Genomic DNA, 20805 nt, shown 5'->3' with positions numbered 1-20805 from the left:
TGTGACAGGATCATTTTCTGGCAATCTAGAAGACAGGCTGTTACTGTGATGGGACCAAACACATTGTGCCAAGCTTCCTTTGTCCATACTAAATTTGGTAAGTTAATCATTAATTATGTTTTTTTTTTCTTGTGCTATTGCAACTACGAGATGCATATGTGGAGATCTTAGGAAAGCAAACTGAAACTACATGACTAAATCTAAATGTAAGGATTAATATTATTTCAGGTATATTGTGTTACTCTGTAGAGTGTGTTAGTGTTTTTTACATATTTTATTTTCACCAGCTGCGAGAGACAAAGGGTTATGCACCGTGGTAGCTGTTATTTATTACAATTAATTAAGCTGCAGAAACACTTAGAGGTAGAGGTTTATGGGCCTTGCACATTTTATTTTTTGCATTTGTGTATAAAAGACAGTTTCCTAGTCACAGTACTGACGGATCAAGTGTCTCTTTCTTTATGAATTCCTTGTTTGTATTATTTCCGTGAATCCTTAGGTTTCAGTTTCAGGTGAAATCTTCTGTTGACATAAGACTATCATCTTTAACACTGATGCAGCGGTGTATACAAAAATAGTCATCATGATGCTCTTTGAGCTCAGCGAGCACATTTACAAAAGTGTTCTAATGGTGGAAATGATGCAGAAGAAGTAAATGAATGTGGTCTAAACAGAAAACCAGATGGTGAACACTCAGCCAAAGGGCTTCCAGGAAGCTTTTCCTCGCAATCATTTCTTCTGAAGCACAGTCCATATTTCACACATTGCAACCTTGTACTACATTTATGTATTGAATTTAAAACATGCACAACAATTTCCTGAAACAAAGAACTGCAAGTAGAATTTGCAAAATTATCTTTTTTTATTTCCCATGTATCCAATGAAGTATTGATGAACAGTTCAAATGTTGTCACATTCACCTTCAACAGCCTTTTTGCTTTAGACCTCACCAGTTTGCTGGACCGACTCTTACAAGCTAGTAAGCATCTAATTTGTGTTAGATAACCTGAAGAAAGACACAGTCAATAGTGGAAACCTGCATGGCTTGTGTTATGAGTTGTGATCAATTGTTGCCATCTACTGTTTGTTTTAAGTATTGCAACAACAAAAATCTTGTCACATCATTTTGATTATAAGCACCTTTTTTAATCAACATTTATCAACCTGGGCCTTAATTATGTTTTAATCATTATTGTAAACATGTCAACTGTGCTGTTAAGAAAGCCTGGGGTTCTTGGGATTTAAATTCTTAAGGTAAACATTATTTACATTTTTTAATTTCCACCGTATTAATACATTTTTAAATGTATTTTATTTCCTCATCATAGGAACAATAAAGGGGTGAACTAAGTTTTTTCAACTCAAATTCCGACACAGTGGATGTAATTCAAATTACAGATGCAGTGCTGTACAAAATAAAGTTTTAAAAAATAATGTTCATACATGCATGCCACGGAGGCTTTGTAATATTGTGTATGCTACAAGAGATCTTGGTGAATATTTGTTTTAATTAAAACATGACTTTAAATAGCCGTCAAACTGAAAATGTATGCAGTTTCATTAGAATTAGATATATACAAAAAACAGCAGGAAAATGACACAGCGTATTAACCGGTTGATTTTTGAATAATGGCAGCACCGTGATCATAATTCATTGATCCAAGTCATCAAACTAAAAAATCACGCTCAGTCTTTGATTCCACATACAAACCTTGATTATTAGCACAAAAATCATTACAAAAATCAAAATGTAAGAGCACTTTATCTCTTTAAATCACAAGCTGAAATAATGTATAAACTCCCTCCCATTATAGAAAATATGTCATTCATTATGCTCAGAAAAACAACGCCTTGTTTCACCTGGAGGCCATCAGCAAAACTGAAATGAGAATAAAACAGAAATGAAAGACGGATTAAAGAAAAGTCTTTAATGTCAAAGATTGAAATTATTGAAATAAAAGCCAAGGGCTGCCTCACCTTCCAGCGGTTACCACACTCATTACACAGAACAAATGTGGTCATTGGTTCATCAGCACTGCGTGTCTGCACCTAAAAACCACACAAACACACATAAATAACTTCAGAGGATCTTAAAAATCATTAAAACATATGAACATCTACCTTATAAAGCATTAACTATAACCTTACAGTCTCATTTTATTTTTTTCTTTCCAGTGTGGTTTTCTCCTCTCTCTCATGTTGTCATTGTTTTTGCACACTCTCCACTGACTATTTATGATACAAAAAAAACAACAAATTTTTTTCTGGTACTATATACTTCTTTTTTTGTGCTTTGTTGAAACCTGTGTTTGGTTCCATGTTCTTCCTTGCAGGTATGTTTACCTGGTTGTAGGTGCAGTTCCTCTTCTTGCACTTGCCGCACTGCAGCAAGTCGGTGCTGGTGCCTCCAGTTTTGGCCATTTGATGTTCTCTGATGGCCTCCTGTGTGAGAACATTCCTCAGCTGCTTTAGCTCATCACTCGCCATCTCCTGCAGAATATCACAGGGGTACAAAATACAGAGCAGATAGTGAGTGAGGTACAGTATATTATTAATTAATTGAGTTTCATTAAAGTCAACTATGCGACTGCAGGGTTTTGTACCTCGGCCGACATGGTGGCAATGCGGCTTAGTTCGATGCTTCCTGCGAGGACATTTCTGCGAAGCCCGGGGTTCTTTGGGTCTTTTAGGTTGCTGATACGGCTGCGGACTCTGTTTTTATATTTCATATCTGTGGCCTTGTTCTCCTGGTAGATATGTGCACACCGTGCAGTTAAGGTAGATCAAAACATGATGTTGAATAATACAGTTTGAATTTGGATAATCACAGAATAAACTCACCAAACCACCCAAACAACAAAAAAGCAAATAAATACATTAAAGGATATGATCTTCAATCTCTGCAGCCATGCTGTCACAGTTGGTTCCAAAATCTTTGAAGTCGTCTGTGGAGAGCAGAAAAAGCATTTCATGTTATCTCCTGCAGAGAAACCCTTGTGTGTTTTTTAGATTAATCAACTGTACAGTCTGATTTGTTGAAAGTGTTCAGAAGCTCTTAGAGATTGCCATTTCATCCTCACCGTCTGTGCGCAGGGCAGCTGCCAGCATCTCGATGCATTTGTCTCTGACAGAGTCTCCGGTTGTGAGGTGAGGGGGCAGAGGACCTCCAGCAGAGCTGAAGCTGGGTGACATTGGACTGGTCGGGGTGGTGGGTGATTTAGGGGTGTCCATCTTGCCCTTTCTGCAGAAAAAGGACAAAACAAAATCATTGTCGAGGTGTTATTGCTGTTGTTTTTGGTCTAAATTGACTTCATTGCCCTGTTCCTTACTTAGCCTAGAATTTTAACCGGTCTAATTTTTTATTGTAGAGGCAACATTTTTTTTTCAAAAAACATTTTTGACATTATACTTCATGAAACATTTAAAAAAACGATTTACTTTGAGATAGCAGACCACAGTAATGGAGAATTCAGCGAGATATCAACTGATTTAAAGAATAAAAGGACATTACATCAGACATAAGGAACATGCTGTGTTGAATTTCTGGCTTTTTTGACAACATTTCGGCAGCCACCGCTTGAAATACAATGCACGTTACTTGGAGCGCCCAAAAAGGAGGAATGCGGCTGTGTATTTTTACATTATATGACCACATCACTCCCCATGGTGAGTTTTTTACTGTGTTTTCTGACCTTTGAAGCACCCCCACACAGCTGTTTGAAACGCCCCTCTGCCTGCCAAGCAGCCGAACAGGTGCAGCGATGGAAGAAAGCAAGCCAACTGGGTCTAACAGATTCTACCCCTCCTAACAAGCCTCCACATTTTTCTAATGAGCTGCACGACTAGCAATATGTATTGCGGATGCTTTGGGGAAATTGAAAGTGGTTAGAGAGCAGAAAAGTCCAATTGCTATGTTTTATGTATATTTGTCCCCCTCTGCTGGTTATAATGTACGCGTTTAACCTGTTGAAGCAATTGCTGTTGTTTTCTCTCTGGGGTGTTTATGGTTGGAGGAGATTGATGCAAGTCAAGATGAGATCTCCTATGTATATTGACAATCCATCAGAAGAAAGGAATCCCTTTCATGCACATGCCTCTGACGCAGCAGGGGGAGCAATTTGGGGTTAAGAGTCTTGCCCAAGGCCACATTAGACATGTTGCTCGTAGGAGCTGGGGATCGAACCCTCGACCTTCTGGTTGACGAGAAACCAACTGAGCCACAGCCGCCCCATTTGACACAGAGTACAATCTAATTTCTTTTCAGTGATAGCCTACTGTTGTTTGAGGATAGTAAGTTTATCTATTTTCGTGGCTTTTGTTCTGTGGCTAAGGGATTAGGCATTGCAATTTGTTCAGTCGCCAGAGACAGCCGTGGTCTGTCTGAAGTTGTTTTATAAAAACGTTATTTTTTTATGTCCCCCCCCCCCCCCCCCCCCCGGCATTGCAATTTGTTGATTACATTTCATCTGATTGGATGTTTTATCATCGACTCCTTTGAAATAAGTCTTTAATTGAGGGGACCAAACATAATTGGGCTCGGTTAAACACTGAAGCTTCCGTTTCTGTAACTGCATGCACCTCGACTCTACGGAGGAGGGGATGGGGGACAGAGCTCTCGTCAATGTCTTGAATTTGGGCTGCTGTACCTTCAAAGTCTATGTGTCAGAGTTACAGAGCTGCTGCTGAGAACAATGCAGAGCAGAGACGAGAAAAATAAAGTCAATAGCCGAACAGCCAATCAAATGGTAAATTGCATAATTCCATAATAAATCCAAAAATAGACTATGAGTGAACTTCAGTAAGATTGTATCATCAGCATAACATCATGACATTTATATTATGAATCAAGTCACGTAGAAACCTTTCGATGTTGTCAGTTGAGGGTTTCCTCATTGGAGGTCCAGGCAGAAAAGTCTTTGAGCCTTGAGACTCTCTCCTACAACAAAACAAGTTATCACTTTTACCACAGTTTCCATGAAGTGAAATAATGAAAATGATTCTCCCTCCTCTCCTGTTTCATTAACCTCTCTGCTGGGAGCTTCTTGGTTGGTGGTGAGCTGCTTTTCTTTGATTCAGTGGATTCCCGCCTACAGTTAGCAATGGGAGACTTTGAGTTAATCTGGATTTGTCCATTTTTATTTCATTCCAGGTGTGAGAGATTTTAAGTATTGTATACCATTCCTACCTGTCAGGTCTGGAGTCAGTTGAATGACATTTTACAGGTTGGCCAGGCTTTAAGTCACAAGACTCCTTCCTGCAACGAAAGAGGCATTTGTGTGAGTTTGAGCACTGACGCCATTTTGGTTCGAATACACGTTTAAAAGAAAAAAACACGACAGTTATGCCAGACATGAAGCCTAAATAGAAAAACAATGTAAAGAGGAATTTCATGCTCCCGCACACCTGTGTTTTTCTTTTTTGACATCCACATTAGGCTTTTTCAAAGGGGCCACTTTAGAGTCACATGAATCTTTCCTGACAAAAGACAACAATTGTTTTTATTTTGAAAAAGATGCACACACAGGACAGAACAAGTATAAAATACATTATGCACTGCAACCATCAAAGATAAGTCTAAATCACACGACCTCTTTGTATCCTAGCAAGCTTTTTCACACTCATGCTTAGCCAACCTTTCTCTCTTGGCTTCATCTGAGTGTTTTTTTGGCACTTTGCTATCTGACGAGTCTCTCCTGTAAAAAGAAAACATGGCCTCTCATAACAGCACAACAAGCATTACATACTGGCACTGTCGTGTCAATATTTCCTGTGCAAACAAGAAATAGATATTACACTCTGAGGTCACCGATCCTCCAAAGTCAACACTGACATCATTTAGTCAATGATAAATAAAAGACAGAATAATTTCCAGATCTTGGACCTGTCTTTCTTCCCAATCTTTTCTTCTCGTTCTGATGTCTTCTGTGGAGAAGATTTACAGTCTGAAGACTCTTTCCTGCTGTGGCAAACAACACAAGGATTCAATACAGAGGAGAAGAACTCCAAATGAAATCATTGCTTATTTTTCCAAAATAACCCAAGGAGAACGACTGCATGCAGCCTGAGAATTCAAATGATCCAGACCTCTCCTTTTTCCCATCAAGAGAGGGGCGCTTCACAGAAGGCGGGGGATGAAGGTGAAGAGGAAGTGGAGGAAGAGGCGCGTCGGGGTCAGAAGGTTCCTTTCTGAAGGAAAGATACACCCTTGAGCTGAGCTGAATCCCCTCATGAAGATAGTGAATGTCCACAAAACGAGGCTGTGCAGCGAGCATGCAGACTCTGACCTTAGTGGAGGGGGATGAAGGTGAAAAGGTAGCGGAGCAATGGGAGCGTTTGGGTCTGGTGGAACTTTTCTGATGTGAAAATCAACTTGTATGAGATCAAATCTTACACACCTGTGCACAGAATTTGAAAACAACTTCAGAAACGTGCAAACAACTACGCCTGACCTCTCTTTCTTTACTTCCAGAGAAGGACGCTTCATCGGAGGAGAGGCAGGTCGAAAAGCCTGAGGACAAGGAAGTCTCGAGGAAGAGTCTTTGGTGTCCTTCCTGAACAAATGTTACAATAGAGCAGGTCAGAGCACTGCAGCTCAAGGGTCCTTGATTATGTAGCATGCTGTTCAAGCTCAATTCCAGCTCCTTGGTAATAAAAACACACTAATAACTAATTATTACAGCATGCACACCCATGAGTCCTGTTAGGCTGTGAGTCGGTTTATAAAACTGTAGGAACAAATGCGAGTGCAAATGAGAGTTTCAGAAACATGTATTCCATGCAGGATTGTTCAGTCTGTCTCGGTCTTAGGCATAAGTCCTGACCTGTCTTTTTTCTGGTCCAAAGAGGGACGTTTGATTGGCAGAGGAGGCCGAGGAGGCCGAGCAGGTCGCGGAGGAGAGGGAATTCGGGTGGGATACAGGATGCAACTATCCAACACTCCCCTCCTGAAAGAAATCAATCCGTCTTAAGCTCTGCAGGATGTTCTTTTTTTTCTTTTAGGGTTAGGGTTAGGGGTTAGGGCTTTCTTTTATCAGTTTCGATCCAGCTCAGCCCTCACCTTTCAAAAAATGGTTTATGGACGTCGGCAGGCCTCTCATACAGCGCTCTCTCTCGGTGCAGCGTATTAATCGACCTCTCATGTCGACTTCCTTCTCTGTGTGTCTCTTTCTTCATGTCGTCTTCATAACGTGGCCTCTTCACTTCCTCTGAGTGTTTTTCCATTTTCACTTCTTCAATGAACTTTTTGGGTTTTTCAAACGGCCAGTCTCTCCTTGGTTCTGGCTTGTGTTTCTCACTCTGTAGGTCTTGAACAAGCTTTTGTTTCTTGTTATCCGCTTCTGCTTTTTCCCCGCCTGCAGACCTTTGTTTTTTAGGTTCTTCCACAAACTTCTCTCTTCTAATTTCTTGCGGATGTTTTCTTTGGGACTCCTCTTGGTGCTTTTCATCACTGGGGTAATCTGCGGGTCTCTTTGTGTTTTTATGTTCATTGTTGTTTTTTTCCTTTATGTTTTTACCAGAGGGATTTTTGTCAGGATCTGTGTCCTGTTTCGGTTTGACGTCCAGTTGTCTGTGACTAACAGAAACAAAGGAAGTGTCATTTTCAACCTCCATTCATGAGCCAGAAAACATTCGTCAGTTTAAAAATACAACTGAGTTTGTTGATATAATGCAACTCAGACCCCATTCTGACACAGTTACATTACTGGAGGAGATGGGTTATAAAATATTTCCTCCTAATCCTAAAACAGTCAACCAGATGAGTTTGAGAGAGAAGTCCTTTATTGACGTTAGTGTTTGTTTTCACAAATATATGTCTTGTAAAACTCCTGAGATATTTTTGAAAATATCGCCTCAATGCCGACTTAACATAAAATAGGTCTAAAGTAAAAGGAAACTCTTGTGCTACAGCTTTCAGAGTAGGACCTAAGACGTCAAAAATAATTTAGAGGACTCCTTTACACAGACACAATCTAAAGAACGTACTGGAACACACAAATTACAAACATTACACTCCAAGAATGCACTGCTCGTGGTACCAACAGTCTCTAAATGTACTATGGGAGGTAGAGCTTTCAGTTATCAGGCACCGCTCCTTTGGAATCGTCTACCAGTCGGGGTCCGGGAGGCAGACACACTAGGTACTTTCAAGAATAGACTTCAAACTTTTATTTTTGATAAATCTTATAGTAGCTGGATCAGGTATAGACCAGCTCGTAGTTATGCTGCTATAGGCCTCGACTACCGGGGGAACTGGCACCAGGAACTCTTATCTCTCTCTCTCTCTGCTTTCATATCTTATTACTGCTTGTCACTATCTTTATATTCCAGTTACTAACCTCTCCTTTTCCTGAGCTCTCTTAGGGTCCTCAGGACTGTTGATGAGGATGGCCTGCCCAAACAACCACCCGACCCCCATCCTATCCTATCCTACCCTTCTTTCTGCATCTTGTCCCATCTCCCCCATCCCATTATCAAGCCCAGCACAGTTTAGCAGATGGCTGTTCCGTCATGAGCCCGGGTCTGCTGAAGATTTCTGCCTGTTAAAAGGAAGTTTTTTTCTTGCCACGCTATGACGGATTAAGCTAGGCTCTTGTAATATAGCCATCAGTAAGGTCCTTTACCTGCTTTTTGTAAACATAACAATGAGCATGGTCTTGTTACCTGCTCTTTTGTTAATGTTAACAGACAAACAGTAAGGTCCTTTACCTGCTTTTGTAAAGTGTCTCGAGATAACACCTGTTATGAATTGACGCTATACAAATAAAGATAGATTGATTGATTGATTGATTGAAATCAGTTAGGGCAAATTTATCGAGATGGTCTAACTTTTCAATGTTTCCTCAGAGTTAAACTGCTGCTTTGTTTGACACTAAGCAAGACGCAGTGCCATAAAATAGGTGTAGTCCTAATGAACCTTTGGGAGAGGGCTGAGTGTTTCAGATGTTAACACACTGCAGACTATCACTAAAGCCACAGACTTGTTAGAAATGTGCTACTTAGTTTTAAATTATGGAAGTGTCTATTGTTATAAAATGTCCCCATTTAATGTAATGGCAAGTAGTCTATTAACTGTTTTAACAAGAAAATTTAATCTTTTTACACTGCAATTATACAAATGTTTCCTTTTTGCTTGATATTGTCTTTGTTTGGATTCTACTCTGACCTTTACTGCTCACTTCCAGAAATACGATTGTGTTTTTCTCTCACGGAAAAAATTATGCACGTAAGAATGACGCAAGTGCAGCCTTCGGCAGCTTCTGGAAAAAGATACTTATTCAAAATAAATGAATGATGAAGGATTACAGTACTTACATGACAAAGAGGAAAAACTGATTTTTAAAAGCTCCAAAAGCACAAAAACATAAATTTTCTAAACATCATTATACATCATCCTGAAACAAATATTCATTTTTCTGATGCATAGTAATCTTAAGGCAATCAGTGGTATGTTACTCATGACACTTTTCTTTTACCAAAGTTTTCCACAGATGTTTGTGTTCACATGCAGTAGTTGAGATAATAGACACGTCTGAACATGTACTAATAATGAAAGTCTCTAGAGTTGAGCAAATGTTTTCCCATTTTAGTGAACTGAAGCAGACAGCTCACACACACATTAAGGTGTGTTGACTCTGACAAAACTTTTTTTCCAAATAAATGTATCGAATTCTCAGTTTCATATCATGTGACCTGTAGAGACATTACTGACCTGCTGTGTGTCTCAGAGGGAGAGCTGTCCGTCTTCGTTTTGCCAGAGTCCAAACCATTCTTTATTTCTGTTGTTTTCTCAGTATGAGAGTGGCCCGAGTCTGTGGGAGTGTTTAGATGAATCACATCAGAAAATCATTCACTGATATCTTTATTTATAGCCCATATCACTATGAAAGAAGAACAGTTAAATTATGAACATGAACGTGTAACTCGTGCATCATGTCACAAAGAAGAGTACCCAGAAGTCTTTTCCAGTCTTTGATGAGAACCTTTGCCAGGGCAATGACTTCCTCATCTGTGCAGTGCTTCCTGATGCCATTAACAGACATGCCGATCCTTGTTTCCTGAAAACAAAAACACACAAGAAATGTAAGCATTAAAAGTCATGCATCTTGTTTTTAAGTAATTAAATCATGCATTGTTTTCATTAAACAAACAATGATTAAAATAATTGGTAAAGCTGTATTATGGTATGAGTCCATAGTAGTTTTATACATTAATATCATACAGGGGAGCCTACCTGGAGGAGTTTGAGTGTCATATTGAATTCTTTCAGTTCCCTCAGCAGGTCGATGGCTCCCTCCTGCCAATCAGCAGACTTTATTTATACACTGAATCTATCAATCTTGACCATCGTTTTTATCAAGATGAATCAATAATGTAATGAACAGATTTGGTATCATGACATGACATTTCAAAGCAAATACAAGTGGGCTATTTGCATATATATGCACGTGATTTTTTTTATTCTGTAATTTAGTAGTTCCCTCAGTTTGTGCTGACTCGTTAACCCTCGTCTGTTGTAACTGTTACTACAGCTGTGCACGAGCGCAATGGAACAACGTCCTGTTTGCATTGCAGTCCGCCACAACACAGACACACTCACAAGTATACACACACACACACACACACACACACACACACACACACACACACACACACACACACACACACACACACAAGCGCGCGCCTGCAGAAATTCGACCTTGGTTGCGTTGTTTACGTTCAGTTGCACGAGTTACAAATCACATTCAATATTGCAACCAGCAAAAGTTTTCCACAAACATCTCGAAAAGCTAAGGAAAACCTGATTCATAGGCTATGTCGTTGCAGACTGGGAAACAGAAATGTCCTGCCACTGAAATGTCTGCAAACAGTCGGCAAGCACCTGTTGATCGTTTGTTACTGCACTGCCAGTTTCAGATTACAGACATGCAGACTCTCTGGACACATGCTTTCACAAGAAATTGAAAGTTTTTAAAACAAAACCTGGAGTAATCCTTTTGTAAAGAGTAGTTCATAGGCCTTCTACACAGCACGAGGTGGCGGGACAACGCGCCACCTGTGGGTGTCATAATATGGACTCACCGTGTTATTTCTAGACACCATCTTGTCCAGTTTTTTGGCAATGCGCATAAGATCTTCTTCTCGTGTCATCGCTGCATTTACTCGATCAAAACGAACGGAATATGACGATTAGATGTTTTAAAAAATGTGAAATGAATATAACAAATGTGTGTCCGCTGAGGTCGGACTTTACGGACGGCGCGCTCCATTCAGCCCAAAGGCGTGTCCTGCAGCAGGATCCCAGCTGACCTGCTCCACACATGACAACAACTAAATATAGACACATGGGATACACTACTGTCTTAAATACTCATATTTTAGTGTAAGTATTACACGTACTGCACATCTCTGTAAATAGGCTACTTGCTGATTTGCATGCCAATCAGTGATCCTACTAAATCTTTTTTATCGTTTATGTTAAGTTATTATCAGTTTACCTGGTTACATCTAATTGGCAGATATTTGTATAGCCTACAGGAGCCAACAGATGTTTTTCCTAAAAATCCCCTTAACTCTGAATACAAAAGTTAACTAAATGTGTGTTACACCGTTCTAAGTAACTTCTGGATAGCATATATATAGCAAATGTCCGCAGCAAGTAGTCAATTTGCAGATGTGATGGCAAAAAAATGTTATAGTTTTATTGAAGCTTTCAAAAAGTTTGCTAAAAAATATACTTTGTGATTGCATCACGTTATACTTTGATTATAAGTATTTTCCACCAGAGGGCGCCGTAATGCAAATCTATAAATTCTTGTTCATTGACTGTATTTTTCCCAGCCCTCTCAGCTCAGACAGTTTACAAGCCAAACCTATCAGATCAGTTCATGGTATTTATTGTTTTGCTCGTAAACGACAGATGACATATACATAGACGAACTGAAAACTGCCATCCAATGCAAACTTGCATCTGCTATAGAGACTATGATACTTGTAACATAGTTTCTATAGCAGATGCTAATTTACCCGTTCATGTATAGGGTTTGTCAGAATAAAAGATTAAAACATTTCAAGTTCAAAAGGAAAATATTGAAAACTTTGCAATCCTTGTAAAAAAAAAAAAAAAAAAAAAAAAAAAGAAATCAGCTCACACTGAGAATGTATAGAGATTGGGCTTAATTAAAAAAAAATCCTTCTTCCTCTTCCCAATAAATCTTTTTTTGGGGCGGAGAAATGTATTATTAAAGTAATCATAATACAGGTATTGGTGCTATTTTTAATACATGCAAAGATAAATTTACACAAGTAACAGCCTAATATGCAACTGGAATTACTTTATTTGAAACGTCTTGATCCTGTAATTGCAAGAGTCTATGCTGCCTGCAGTCCCGCTTTGACTCTTGGTGTGTGTGCAGTTTAATAGCTGAGGTCAGTAAAACAAAAGTCAGTTGAAGAAAACTCAAGCAAGTGCTTCCTAGGTATCCTAGTAAAAATATGCTTATATATGATCTCTGACAGCTTATTGGAAGCGACCATTTGCAGACTGTTTTCATAGGAAGGCTCTTAAAGGGGAAAACACACTTCCAGAACTGGATCCATGCAGGCAATTACTCTCTCAGTCTACTGGGAACTGAGCTGTGCTGCAGGCCAGACCTCTGAGACGTCCCTGCTGCCGGATGTCTCGACGTTTGTGGGAAGCAAGGACATGGGAGATGCAAGTTGTGACACTCCTTTTTTTGAAGTAAGATTAAATATCAGAGGATGAAGACTTGAGGTTTTAACCTGTTTGGAGTTCTTGGTCTAGAAATGTACCCGACAGTTTATATGGAAACAGTTTATACAGACAGAATGCTCAGTAACATAATTGTATATCATTACAGAGCAGAATTGGCTGAAGAACTTCAATGTCTGCCTTAAAGGTGAAGTTTTTGTACAAGAGGGTTGAGATTTTAAATCTAAAATGTGGACCATGTCCCATTAATCTGGGATCAAAGTGTGACATTGATGTTTGCTGTGAAGGGATTTGAAGATAACTGTGTTAATGATGGCAGGTGAAAGTACAGACTCAAAGCTTGTCCTAAGCAAAGAGTATTATCTCTTTACTCCACTGTTACACAACATGCAGGCTGCAGGCTGCATTGTGTCTTACAGGTAGAGACAGTGTTGGCCAACTGGAGAAGTGGGACAGGTTGCCATGAGGTAAGAGAGGAAGCAGGCCAAGAGGAAGAGCCAGTGATCAAGACCAACATCTTTTAACTCTCTGTTTTAAACCCTTCAACTCCAGGTCAAGGAAAGGAAGAGCAGAGGAAGAAGAGCTGCTCCATTTCTACAAGCTCTAACACGATTACTAGACACTCAGACTAAATAAACCGTGTGAACTCTTTATTCATGAGAAAAGATCCCTGCTTATACAGTCAGAAAGCATCTTTTTAGATACAGGCCTATGTACATCAAACTTCCTTCAGCTGTATACACTAGTCAAACAGCAGTTTGACAAGCAAAACGTTCGATTATCTCCCAAAATATTAGATTTACTGTACATAATAATATTATTGTCCTAAAGAAAAGTGAAATGCTAACACATAACCAATATTTATACCTGAAAAAAAAAATCAGTTTTGGTCACTAGTGGAAAACAAGCTGCCTTGACATATACACTGAATGATACTTTACATTTAAAAAAAGGTTTTGGTGATCTTCTTATCCAACACATAAGAATGTTGTTTGGCTGTGTCTGATGAGCTGCTAAATGCTCCATTGTAGCTGCATTTCCACTCAAAGTACCAGAGAGTGTTAGTTCCTGGAACTTTTATTTAAAGGACTAAAAAGTTCCTACAGTTGATCTTTGTCTGCATTTCAACAAAGGACTAAAATTGTGAATGTAAGGCTATGTCTAAAAAAGCCAGAACTGTCCTAAACCAATCAGAAATATTCAGCATGATTTTGAAACAATTTTAAGTTAAATGTTGACAGAATAACAAAATCATAAAGTAAAGAGGTTTTATACCAAAACAAGTAGCTGAAAGAAACAAAAAATGCTCTGTTGAGCTAAAGGGAACTACACAGACGTCATTTAGATTAGATTTAATGACTTTATTGTCCACCGTGGTGCAAATTTGTCTTTGGCTTCTCCAAAATATAAAAAAACCCCACACAGGACACATTAAAACACTCCACAAAGTACAACAATACGCAATAAATAAATAAATAAATAGTTGTGCAAACAGGCTACAAAAAAAAAATTGATCCATTTGATCCATTGTTTGTTTTTAAAGTTGGGATTTCTATTTCCAAGGCATTTTTTAGGTGTTGTATTCTCCCTTTATTGAAGTAATGATTTAAAACAGGTCCAAGTACTACAACAGAATTGATGGCTAACAAACAAGAACTTTACACTTTAAAGTTGTAATTGTTTTAAAAAGAAGAAAAAAAAACAAGATATTTAAAAAAGGAATAAGTCCTTTATGGTTTATGCAGTCGATGGATTTCTTTTGCGCTGGATTCCTGGTGGCTCCGGTGGTTACATAAGTACATCTTCTTGTGTGCATTCCCATACACTGAACTGAAGAAGCCTAAACCTCTGCTGGATTTCAGAGTCTATCATTAGCTCCTCTGGTCTGACCACATCAAGTCCAATCATGTCTGTAGTTGCTTTTCTTGCAGACAGAAGAAAGTGGTCCTGCACACCTCACTGTGCTGTACTGAACAGTGTTGTATCCAGACAGCGTGTTAACCAATTATCTAACTGGGAACATCCACCAGTTCCTCTTATGCACCTCACCCTACAGCACTGGTGTCTCTTCCAGTCACAGACCAGAGACGCCAGGCCTCGGCAATTATGGCAATTTTTGGATGACATCAGACCAGAAAATGAATGATTTCATTTAGCTGTCATTTTTTTCCTGGATCATGGTGTAGCATGCGGAACCTGCAATAGAGCATGTCAAAACAGAGTGGGAGAAGTGTTTAGAGGTTCACATCTGCAGTCGGCTGGAAGGTAATCCCAGCCTGGTGTGGCTGGTTGGTGCATCTGCTAATAATGACCACTGTTCAGCGGTGGCACCGACAAAAAGTAGGCTGAATCTCCAAAGGGAGGCTGGACCACCCAAAGACTTTAAGAACATCCTTGTATCCTCAGCTGTCTTTAAGTCTCTATTTACTGCCACACACACATACACACACGCTCACACAGACACCAAATCTGCCAGATCCAAAACTGTTTTTGGTGGTGCCACTATTTTCAGCTACGTTTGCCTAAAATAACTGGTGGTGCCACAGTTAGATGAAACCTTACCAAAAATAACTTAATGACTGACCAAGCTGAATCTGAATTGTGTATCGAGCAGGAGGTGTTTAACCCAATCTCTGCCTTCAAAAACTACCTTTTAGTCAACCAAAGTGCAGATTATAAAGTCATGAGATTGAAATAATGTTTTATTCCATAGCTTCAAAAATGTATTGAGAATAAAAAGAAGAAAGCGTAAAAAGAATTGTAAAATATGTACTATAACATTTTCACAACTGTCAATTACACATTGGCACATTGTACAGACTGAGTCATTTGTGTAGTGTGGCTGCAAAAATATCCCGTGGTTCTTCCAAAGGCTGCGATTTTGATCTCTGGACTCCCTTCGTTTGTGCTTCAACTTCACTTTTGTGCTAACAAGCAAGTGCATATCCCTTTTTCCTTGTGGTTGAGAGGAAAACATTGTTCGAAAAAAGCACAAATTCAATGTACTGTGAATCTGGACAAGGAGCTCAAAAGACTGCAGACATTTCTTCTATACATTCACATCTGACAAGTGATCACTGTTTGTCACACCTTCAAAAAACGATAAACAGGATCCGATAATTGAACTCAATGCAACATAATCTGTGATAAACTGTTTACAAACATCACCCATGCACCAGTCCTTTAGATTAAGCTGTACTAATTGACAGAGCAGAGTTCTAATGCTAGAAGGCCAAATTGTGTTAGTGTGTAAATCCCCTCTTACTCCAATTTCCTTTTAACTGCCCGTTAATCCCTTTAGATCTTCATAGAGCAAAACCTGCAACAACCACCTTTCCTACCTTTATCAGCAGCTTTTGCAGCAGTGATTCTGCAGAGGTTAGATGTTCAAAAACAGGAACTGCAGAGATTTAAGAGAAGAATGGATTGGACTCAATGCAATATTATCCAGTAGGGGGAAGCTGTGCTTAATATGCCTGTAAAGCACTGTGAATTGCCTTGTGTCTGAACAGCGCTATATAAACAAACTTGCCTGGCCTGCCTTGCCTTAATTTTCACAGATTTTCCACATTTTTCATTAGTTTTGGTTCAATTAGGACCTCTCCCTTGACCTGCGACCTTATTGTGGAGTTTGGAGTTTGAGTCCTCAGATCCCCCAGAAGGGTCTCCAAAGGTAAACAGGTCCTAGGTGACGGGTCAGACTAGAGCAGTTTAAAATACCTCTATGAAGAAAATATCAACAAGGATTGAGACGTTGCCTGGTACGGTTCAGCCGGGGCCTCACTCAAGAGCCACGTCTGGGGTTGGGGCTCATAAGAGAGAGGGGGCTTGGCCGGGCTCAGTCTGAACGGATGACGTAAGGGCATTGATGACCCATTCCCAGGACACGGCTTCTGGCTGTAGGGACATGGAATGTCACCTCACTGGGGGGGAAGGAGCCTGAGCTTGTGCGGGAGGTCAAGAGGTACCAGCTAGATATAGTCGGGCTCACCTCCACGCACTGCTTGGGCTCTGGAACCCAGCTCCTCGAGAGGGGCTGGACTCTTCACTTCTCTGGAGTTGCGCGCGGGGAGAGGCAGCGGGCTGGTGTGGGCTTGCTTATAGCCCCACAGCTCAGCCGCCATTTTCTGGAGTTCACCCTGGTGAACAAGAGGGTCGCGTCCCTAAACTTTTGGGTTGGGGACAGGTCTCTGACTGTTGTCTTGACCTATGGACCGAAAAGCAGTGTGGAGTACCTGGCTTTCATGGAGTCCCTGGGAGAAGTGCTGGATGGTGCTCAGACTTGGAACTCCATTGTTCTATTAAGGGACTTCAATGCTTAGGTGGGCAACAACAGTGAGAGTTAATGGAGGATCTTTTTGTATTCCTAACTGTTTTCCGGATCTTGCTGCCATCCAGCCTTCCCCGAAAACAGGATTTATAGACGTTTGAACTTAGAGTTACTTAATGTTCATACTTTGTAGATGTATTTTTAAGGTAATGCATTGTGAAATGTCGTATTGATGCCCAGCTCTTTTCTGTATATCCCACTATTTTGTTGTACGACTGTTCAACATGTGTCTGGTTCTACTTGTGGTTTCTGCCTCTTAAAGGAAGTTTTTCCTTGCCACTGCAGCCACTGCTAAATGTTGCTTAGAGCTCATGATGGATAAATGTTGGGAATTTTTAAATGATACAACAACGAGTAAGGTTTTTACCTGCTCTTTTGTAAAGTGCAGTCTCTAATTTAAAAAAAAAAGCCACATATATTTTTTGGGGGACAATGTCATTTTCATAATATGCAGAACATGCACAGTTGAAGACAGTTGCTTTTATTCATTATGAGAAGCTTCTTGTAGGCTTTCTTAAGATGTGGCTTGAGGCTACAGCCGTGTGTCATGTACAACATGCTGAAGACTGCAACGTCTGTGTGGCTCTAGGCAATGCAAGTTTTCTTCTACTGATGTAATGGTTTGTGTTCCATTTTTTTCACCTGTAACTGATGATCACATTGTTCCTTAAAACACACACACTTCCCTTTTATAGTATGTCTGAGATTATGTAAGAAATATGTGTTATTTAAAAAAGTTCATTTGTGTGAATGCCAGATAGATGAAAGATGTTTAATTATTTGCTTTCTCTGTGTATTTATTGCATTGTTTTTGTCTCGTATGAAGATTTATTTTTATCAAAATGTTGCGTAACAACTCTGAATATATTGTTTTGAGTGTGTAACAAACCTTGCATGAACCCTTGTTTTATAGCTTTGGACTTTGATCAAAAAGAGAACAATATATTACTTTGTCTTTTACTGTTCATTGCTTTACCCAACTGGATCCATCTGGTCGTGACTGAAAACAGAAAACACAAACAAAAAGGGGTAGAGAAAAACAACAACAACAGAAGCAAAAGGGAAAAAAAAATAAATAAAAATGTACGACTATCCAAAAATCTTTAACTGTGAACTGTTTGTTTCAAGGTTGTGGTAGATTTATTACAACCACATGAGATTGAAACAGCCCAAAGAAAACGAGGAATTCTGTCCAAGAGTGCAAGTGATAAAGTTCTCCTGATGGTCTTGTGGGTCAGCCCACGGTCAACCCAAGCAGACGTGTTAATGCATGGTCAACATCATGACCAGTAGGTCTCATGTGGTGATGCCAGGATATACAGTATGCTACTGAGAGGAGGGGGATTAGAGAGGGTAAACATATGCTCTGGATTTATTTCAGTGTTTTTTCTGTCTTTTGGGCCTTTTGGAGGTGGTGGGTGAAGGATGATGTGTTTTTGTTTCTGTTTCAGTTCAATGACAGCACACAGATCATCTCTTTGTCTATGTGGAGCACAGGAAGTAAAAAAAAAAAAGTCTCAGAGCAGAGGAGGGGTCTCCTCTGAGGACAGGATTTCTTCCTTAATCTGCTCTGACTTCCTGACTACAGATCACATGGCAACAACTATCAAGGAAATGTTTTATTTGTTATAACTGCAAAGAAAGGTTGTGCTGCAGATGCCCGTTTATTTTATTTTGACTGCCAAATTTTAACTTCAGCAGGGCAGTATCCCTAACTCCAACTGAGATGAGCAGGAGGGGCCTGAATTTAGAACTTGGACTAAGAAGTTGGTGAACATTTAAGCAAGGAGCTTCAAGTTACTAATAAGGTAAAGCCAAAACAGTATGGTCTTCTTAAGATTCCTTCTCTTGTAATTTATAGGAGTTGAGTTTCTGCATTTTTTCGACCAAAGCTGAAACACATCCTGTAAGGATGACTGTCTCACTATTACAAACAAAGATGGCAGGAATCAAGACTTAAAGCAAGTAACAAGGTTTTGCTTTTAAAATAAAAGATTAGTTTGCCATAGCATATTTAGGATGTTCTTAATTGGACTGGACACAGTCCTTTGCCACGGAGTACAGAAAATAATGCAAATACAACTGAACCCAGCAGTGAGCCCTGAGGAACAATACAGGAAACAGCAGCCAGATACCAATAAGAAAAGCACTCGAATGTAATGTTTTCTTTTGGAAAAGCAGAGGATTGTATTAGATGTAGGTCACATGGTGATCGAGCAGGATCGTGCCAGTTCTTCAAAATCTAAACATTGTGGTCCTGAGCCTCCAACTGATAAAACCAGTAACTAGAAAACATACTGGCCTACTCATACAACACACTGACCAAAGTCAACACACTAAGCTGAACAGCAGAAATCTACAATTTTATTGATAACAAAACATGCTTCAGTTGGTTACTTGAAATCAAATAGTTAATGATATGTTTCTGGCGCTTGTCACATCAAGGAAAATAGTTTAGTTTATTATTACTCATGGGGTTTTTCTCGCCTCAGCCAAGTCTTTTGAAAAAAAAGTATAAAGCTTTTGGTAGACAGACAAAACTATTTAATGGGAAAAGGAACTGCTTAGCTTTATATTGCACTATAAAATTTGACTGACAAAACAAGATTTAAAATTATCAACAAAACAGCTGGAACACAGCATGGTAATTAAGTGCATCTAATTTACTGCCTGCGGCTGTTTAACAAGCATGGATTTAATGCTTGGAAATGCAGTCTAGTAATTGATTGGAACTCTATTGTGTTCCAGCTATAGGGCCAACTTCAGTATTTTTTAACTTGGAAATTTTTGTTGTGTGCATCACAGATTTAGTTCTCAATGTTAAAAATTACATTAATCCAATTTGCATTTGAATCAATTCACCTCTCAAGGATTATTTCCATTGATTACATTTAAAGCCTGTAGAGAACATGGATGCTTAATAAAACAGTCTGTCATCTCTCTATAGAAAAAGGTTTTAAACTCTGTAAACCCTATTCAGTGTGTACGATTCAATTTCATGATGAGAATCTGGCATTTACTCTAAAAAGTTGTATTAAGATGATCTTTTAACAGCAGCTTTAGAGTAAAAAGCATATGTTTGATAGTTAAGCCAAAGGACTACAGATGAAAATTAGCTATTGTGCTAACTCCAGCATCTTTACATTGCTGCTTTATGCTGAAATGTTGATGAATATGCATTGTCCTAATTCAAATAAATAAATAAATGAAATGAAATGAAGTGGTAACTGGTCACAAAATACATTGATTTAGATTTGATTAGCTTCATTTTCCATCTGATCTCACGAGCAGAAAGAGAAGAAATTCTGTTGGTTGTGAATTGAGAAATTCCCATCATCAATAGTTCTCCAATGACCTCGCAGTAACATGAAGACATGGAGCTTTTAATGATTTCATTCAGATTAATATCAACATAAAGCCATAAAGTTATTATAACCAGATTGAACTGATTTGCTCAATGAGTTAGTAGCCAAAAATAGCAGTCATACGCAGCGGGTGGAGAATTGTGGGGGGTTGAGCAGCCAGACGACATCAGGGGTGAAGAAAAGTTCTGACACATGTGGAAAAGCTGAAATGTGGAACAATGACTTTTACTGGATCTCGAGTAAACAAACCCACATCAGCTTGGCACAAGGTCCACACATGAGTCACCGCCATTGTAGCCTTTTAAAAGTGGATATCTTCAAAAATCTTTTCTCCAACGGGTTTGATTAAGTGCACAACCAAGTCTTTCTCCCAGAGTTAT

At 39.3% G+C, this 20805-nt stretch overlaps 1 protein-coding gene across 5 annotated transcripts; it reads right to left on the bottom strand.

Moving 5' to 3' along the window:
* Window positions 1–364: 364 nt before the first annotated feature.
* tcea3 (transcription elongation factor A (SII), 3) lies at window positions 365–11296 on the bottom strand. 5 transcript variants are annotated; one of them, XM_079343155.1, is made up of 21 exons: window positions 11080–11296; window positions 10232–10294; window positions 9950–10055; window positions 9710–9809; window positions 7058–7573; window positions 6822–6944; window positions 6450–6551; window positions 6285–6353; window positions 6085–6186; window positions 5882–5959; window positions 5634–5693; window positions 5404–5475; window positions 5186–5254; window positions 5025–5087; window positions 4862–4936; window positions 3081–3241; window positions 2890–2945; window positions 2604–2759; window positions 2344–2490; window positions 1978–2049; window positions 365–1879 (listed from the first exon to the last, which is right to left on the bottom strand). In XM_079343155.1, the coding sequence occupies exons 1-21, from the start codon at window positions 11146–11148 to the stop codon at window positions 1871–1873; spliced, it is 2268 nt and encodes a 755-aa protein (XP_079199281.1). In that variant the 5' UTR covers window positions 11149–11296; the 3' UTR covers window positions 365–1870. The 5 variants fall into 5 exon arrangements, with proteins under 5 accessions (XP_079199281.1, XP_079199279.1, XP_079199280.1 ...); XM_079343153.1 differs by having other exon boundaries at window positions 6285–6551; XM_079343154.1 differs by having other exon boundaries at window positions 5882–5956; window positions 6285–6551.
* Between the last annotated feature and the right edge of the window lie 9509 nt (window positions 11297–20805).

Source organism: Symphodus melops, assembly GCF_947650265.1.
Source record: "Symphodus melops genome assembly, chromosome: 5".
Classification (NCBI taxonomy): Eukaryota; Metazoa; Chordata; class Actinopteri; order Labriformes; family Labridae; genus Symphodus; species Symphodus melops.
Note: the sequence above shows the minus strand (reverse complement) of the source record. Positions and strands in the feature narration are given on the sequence as shown.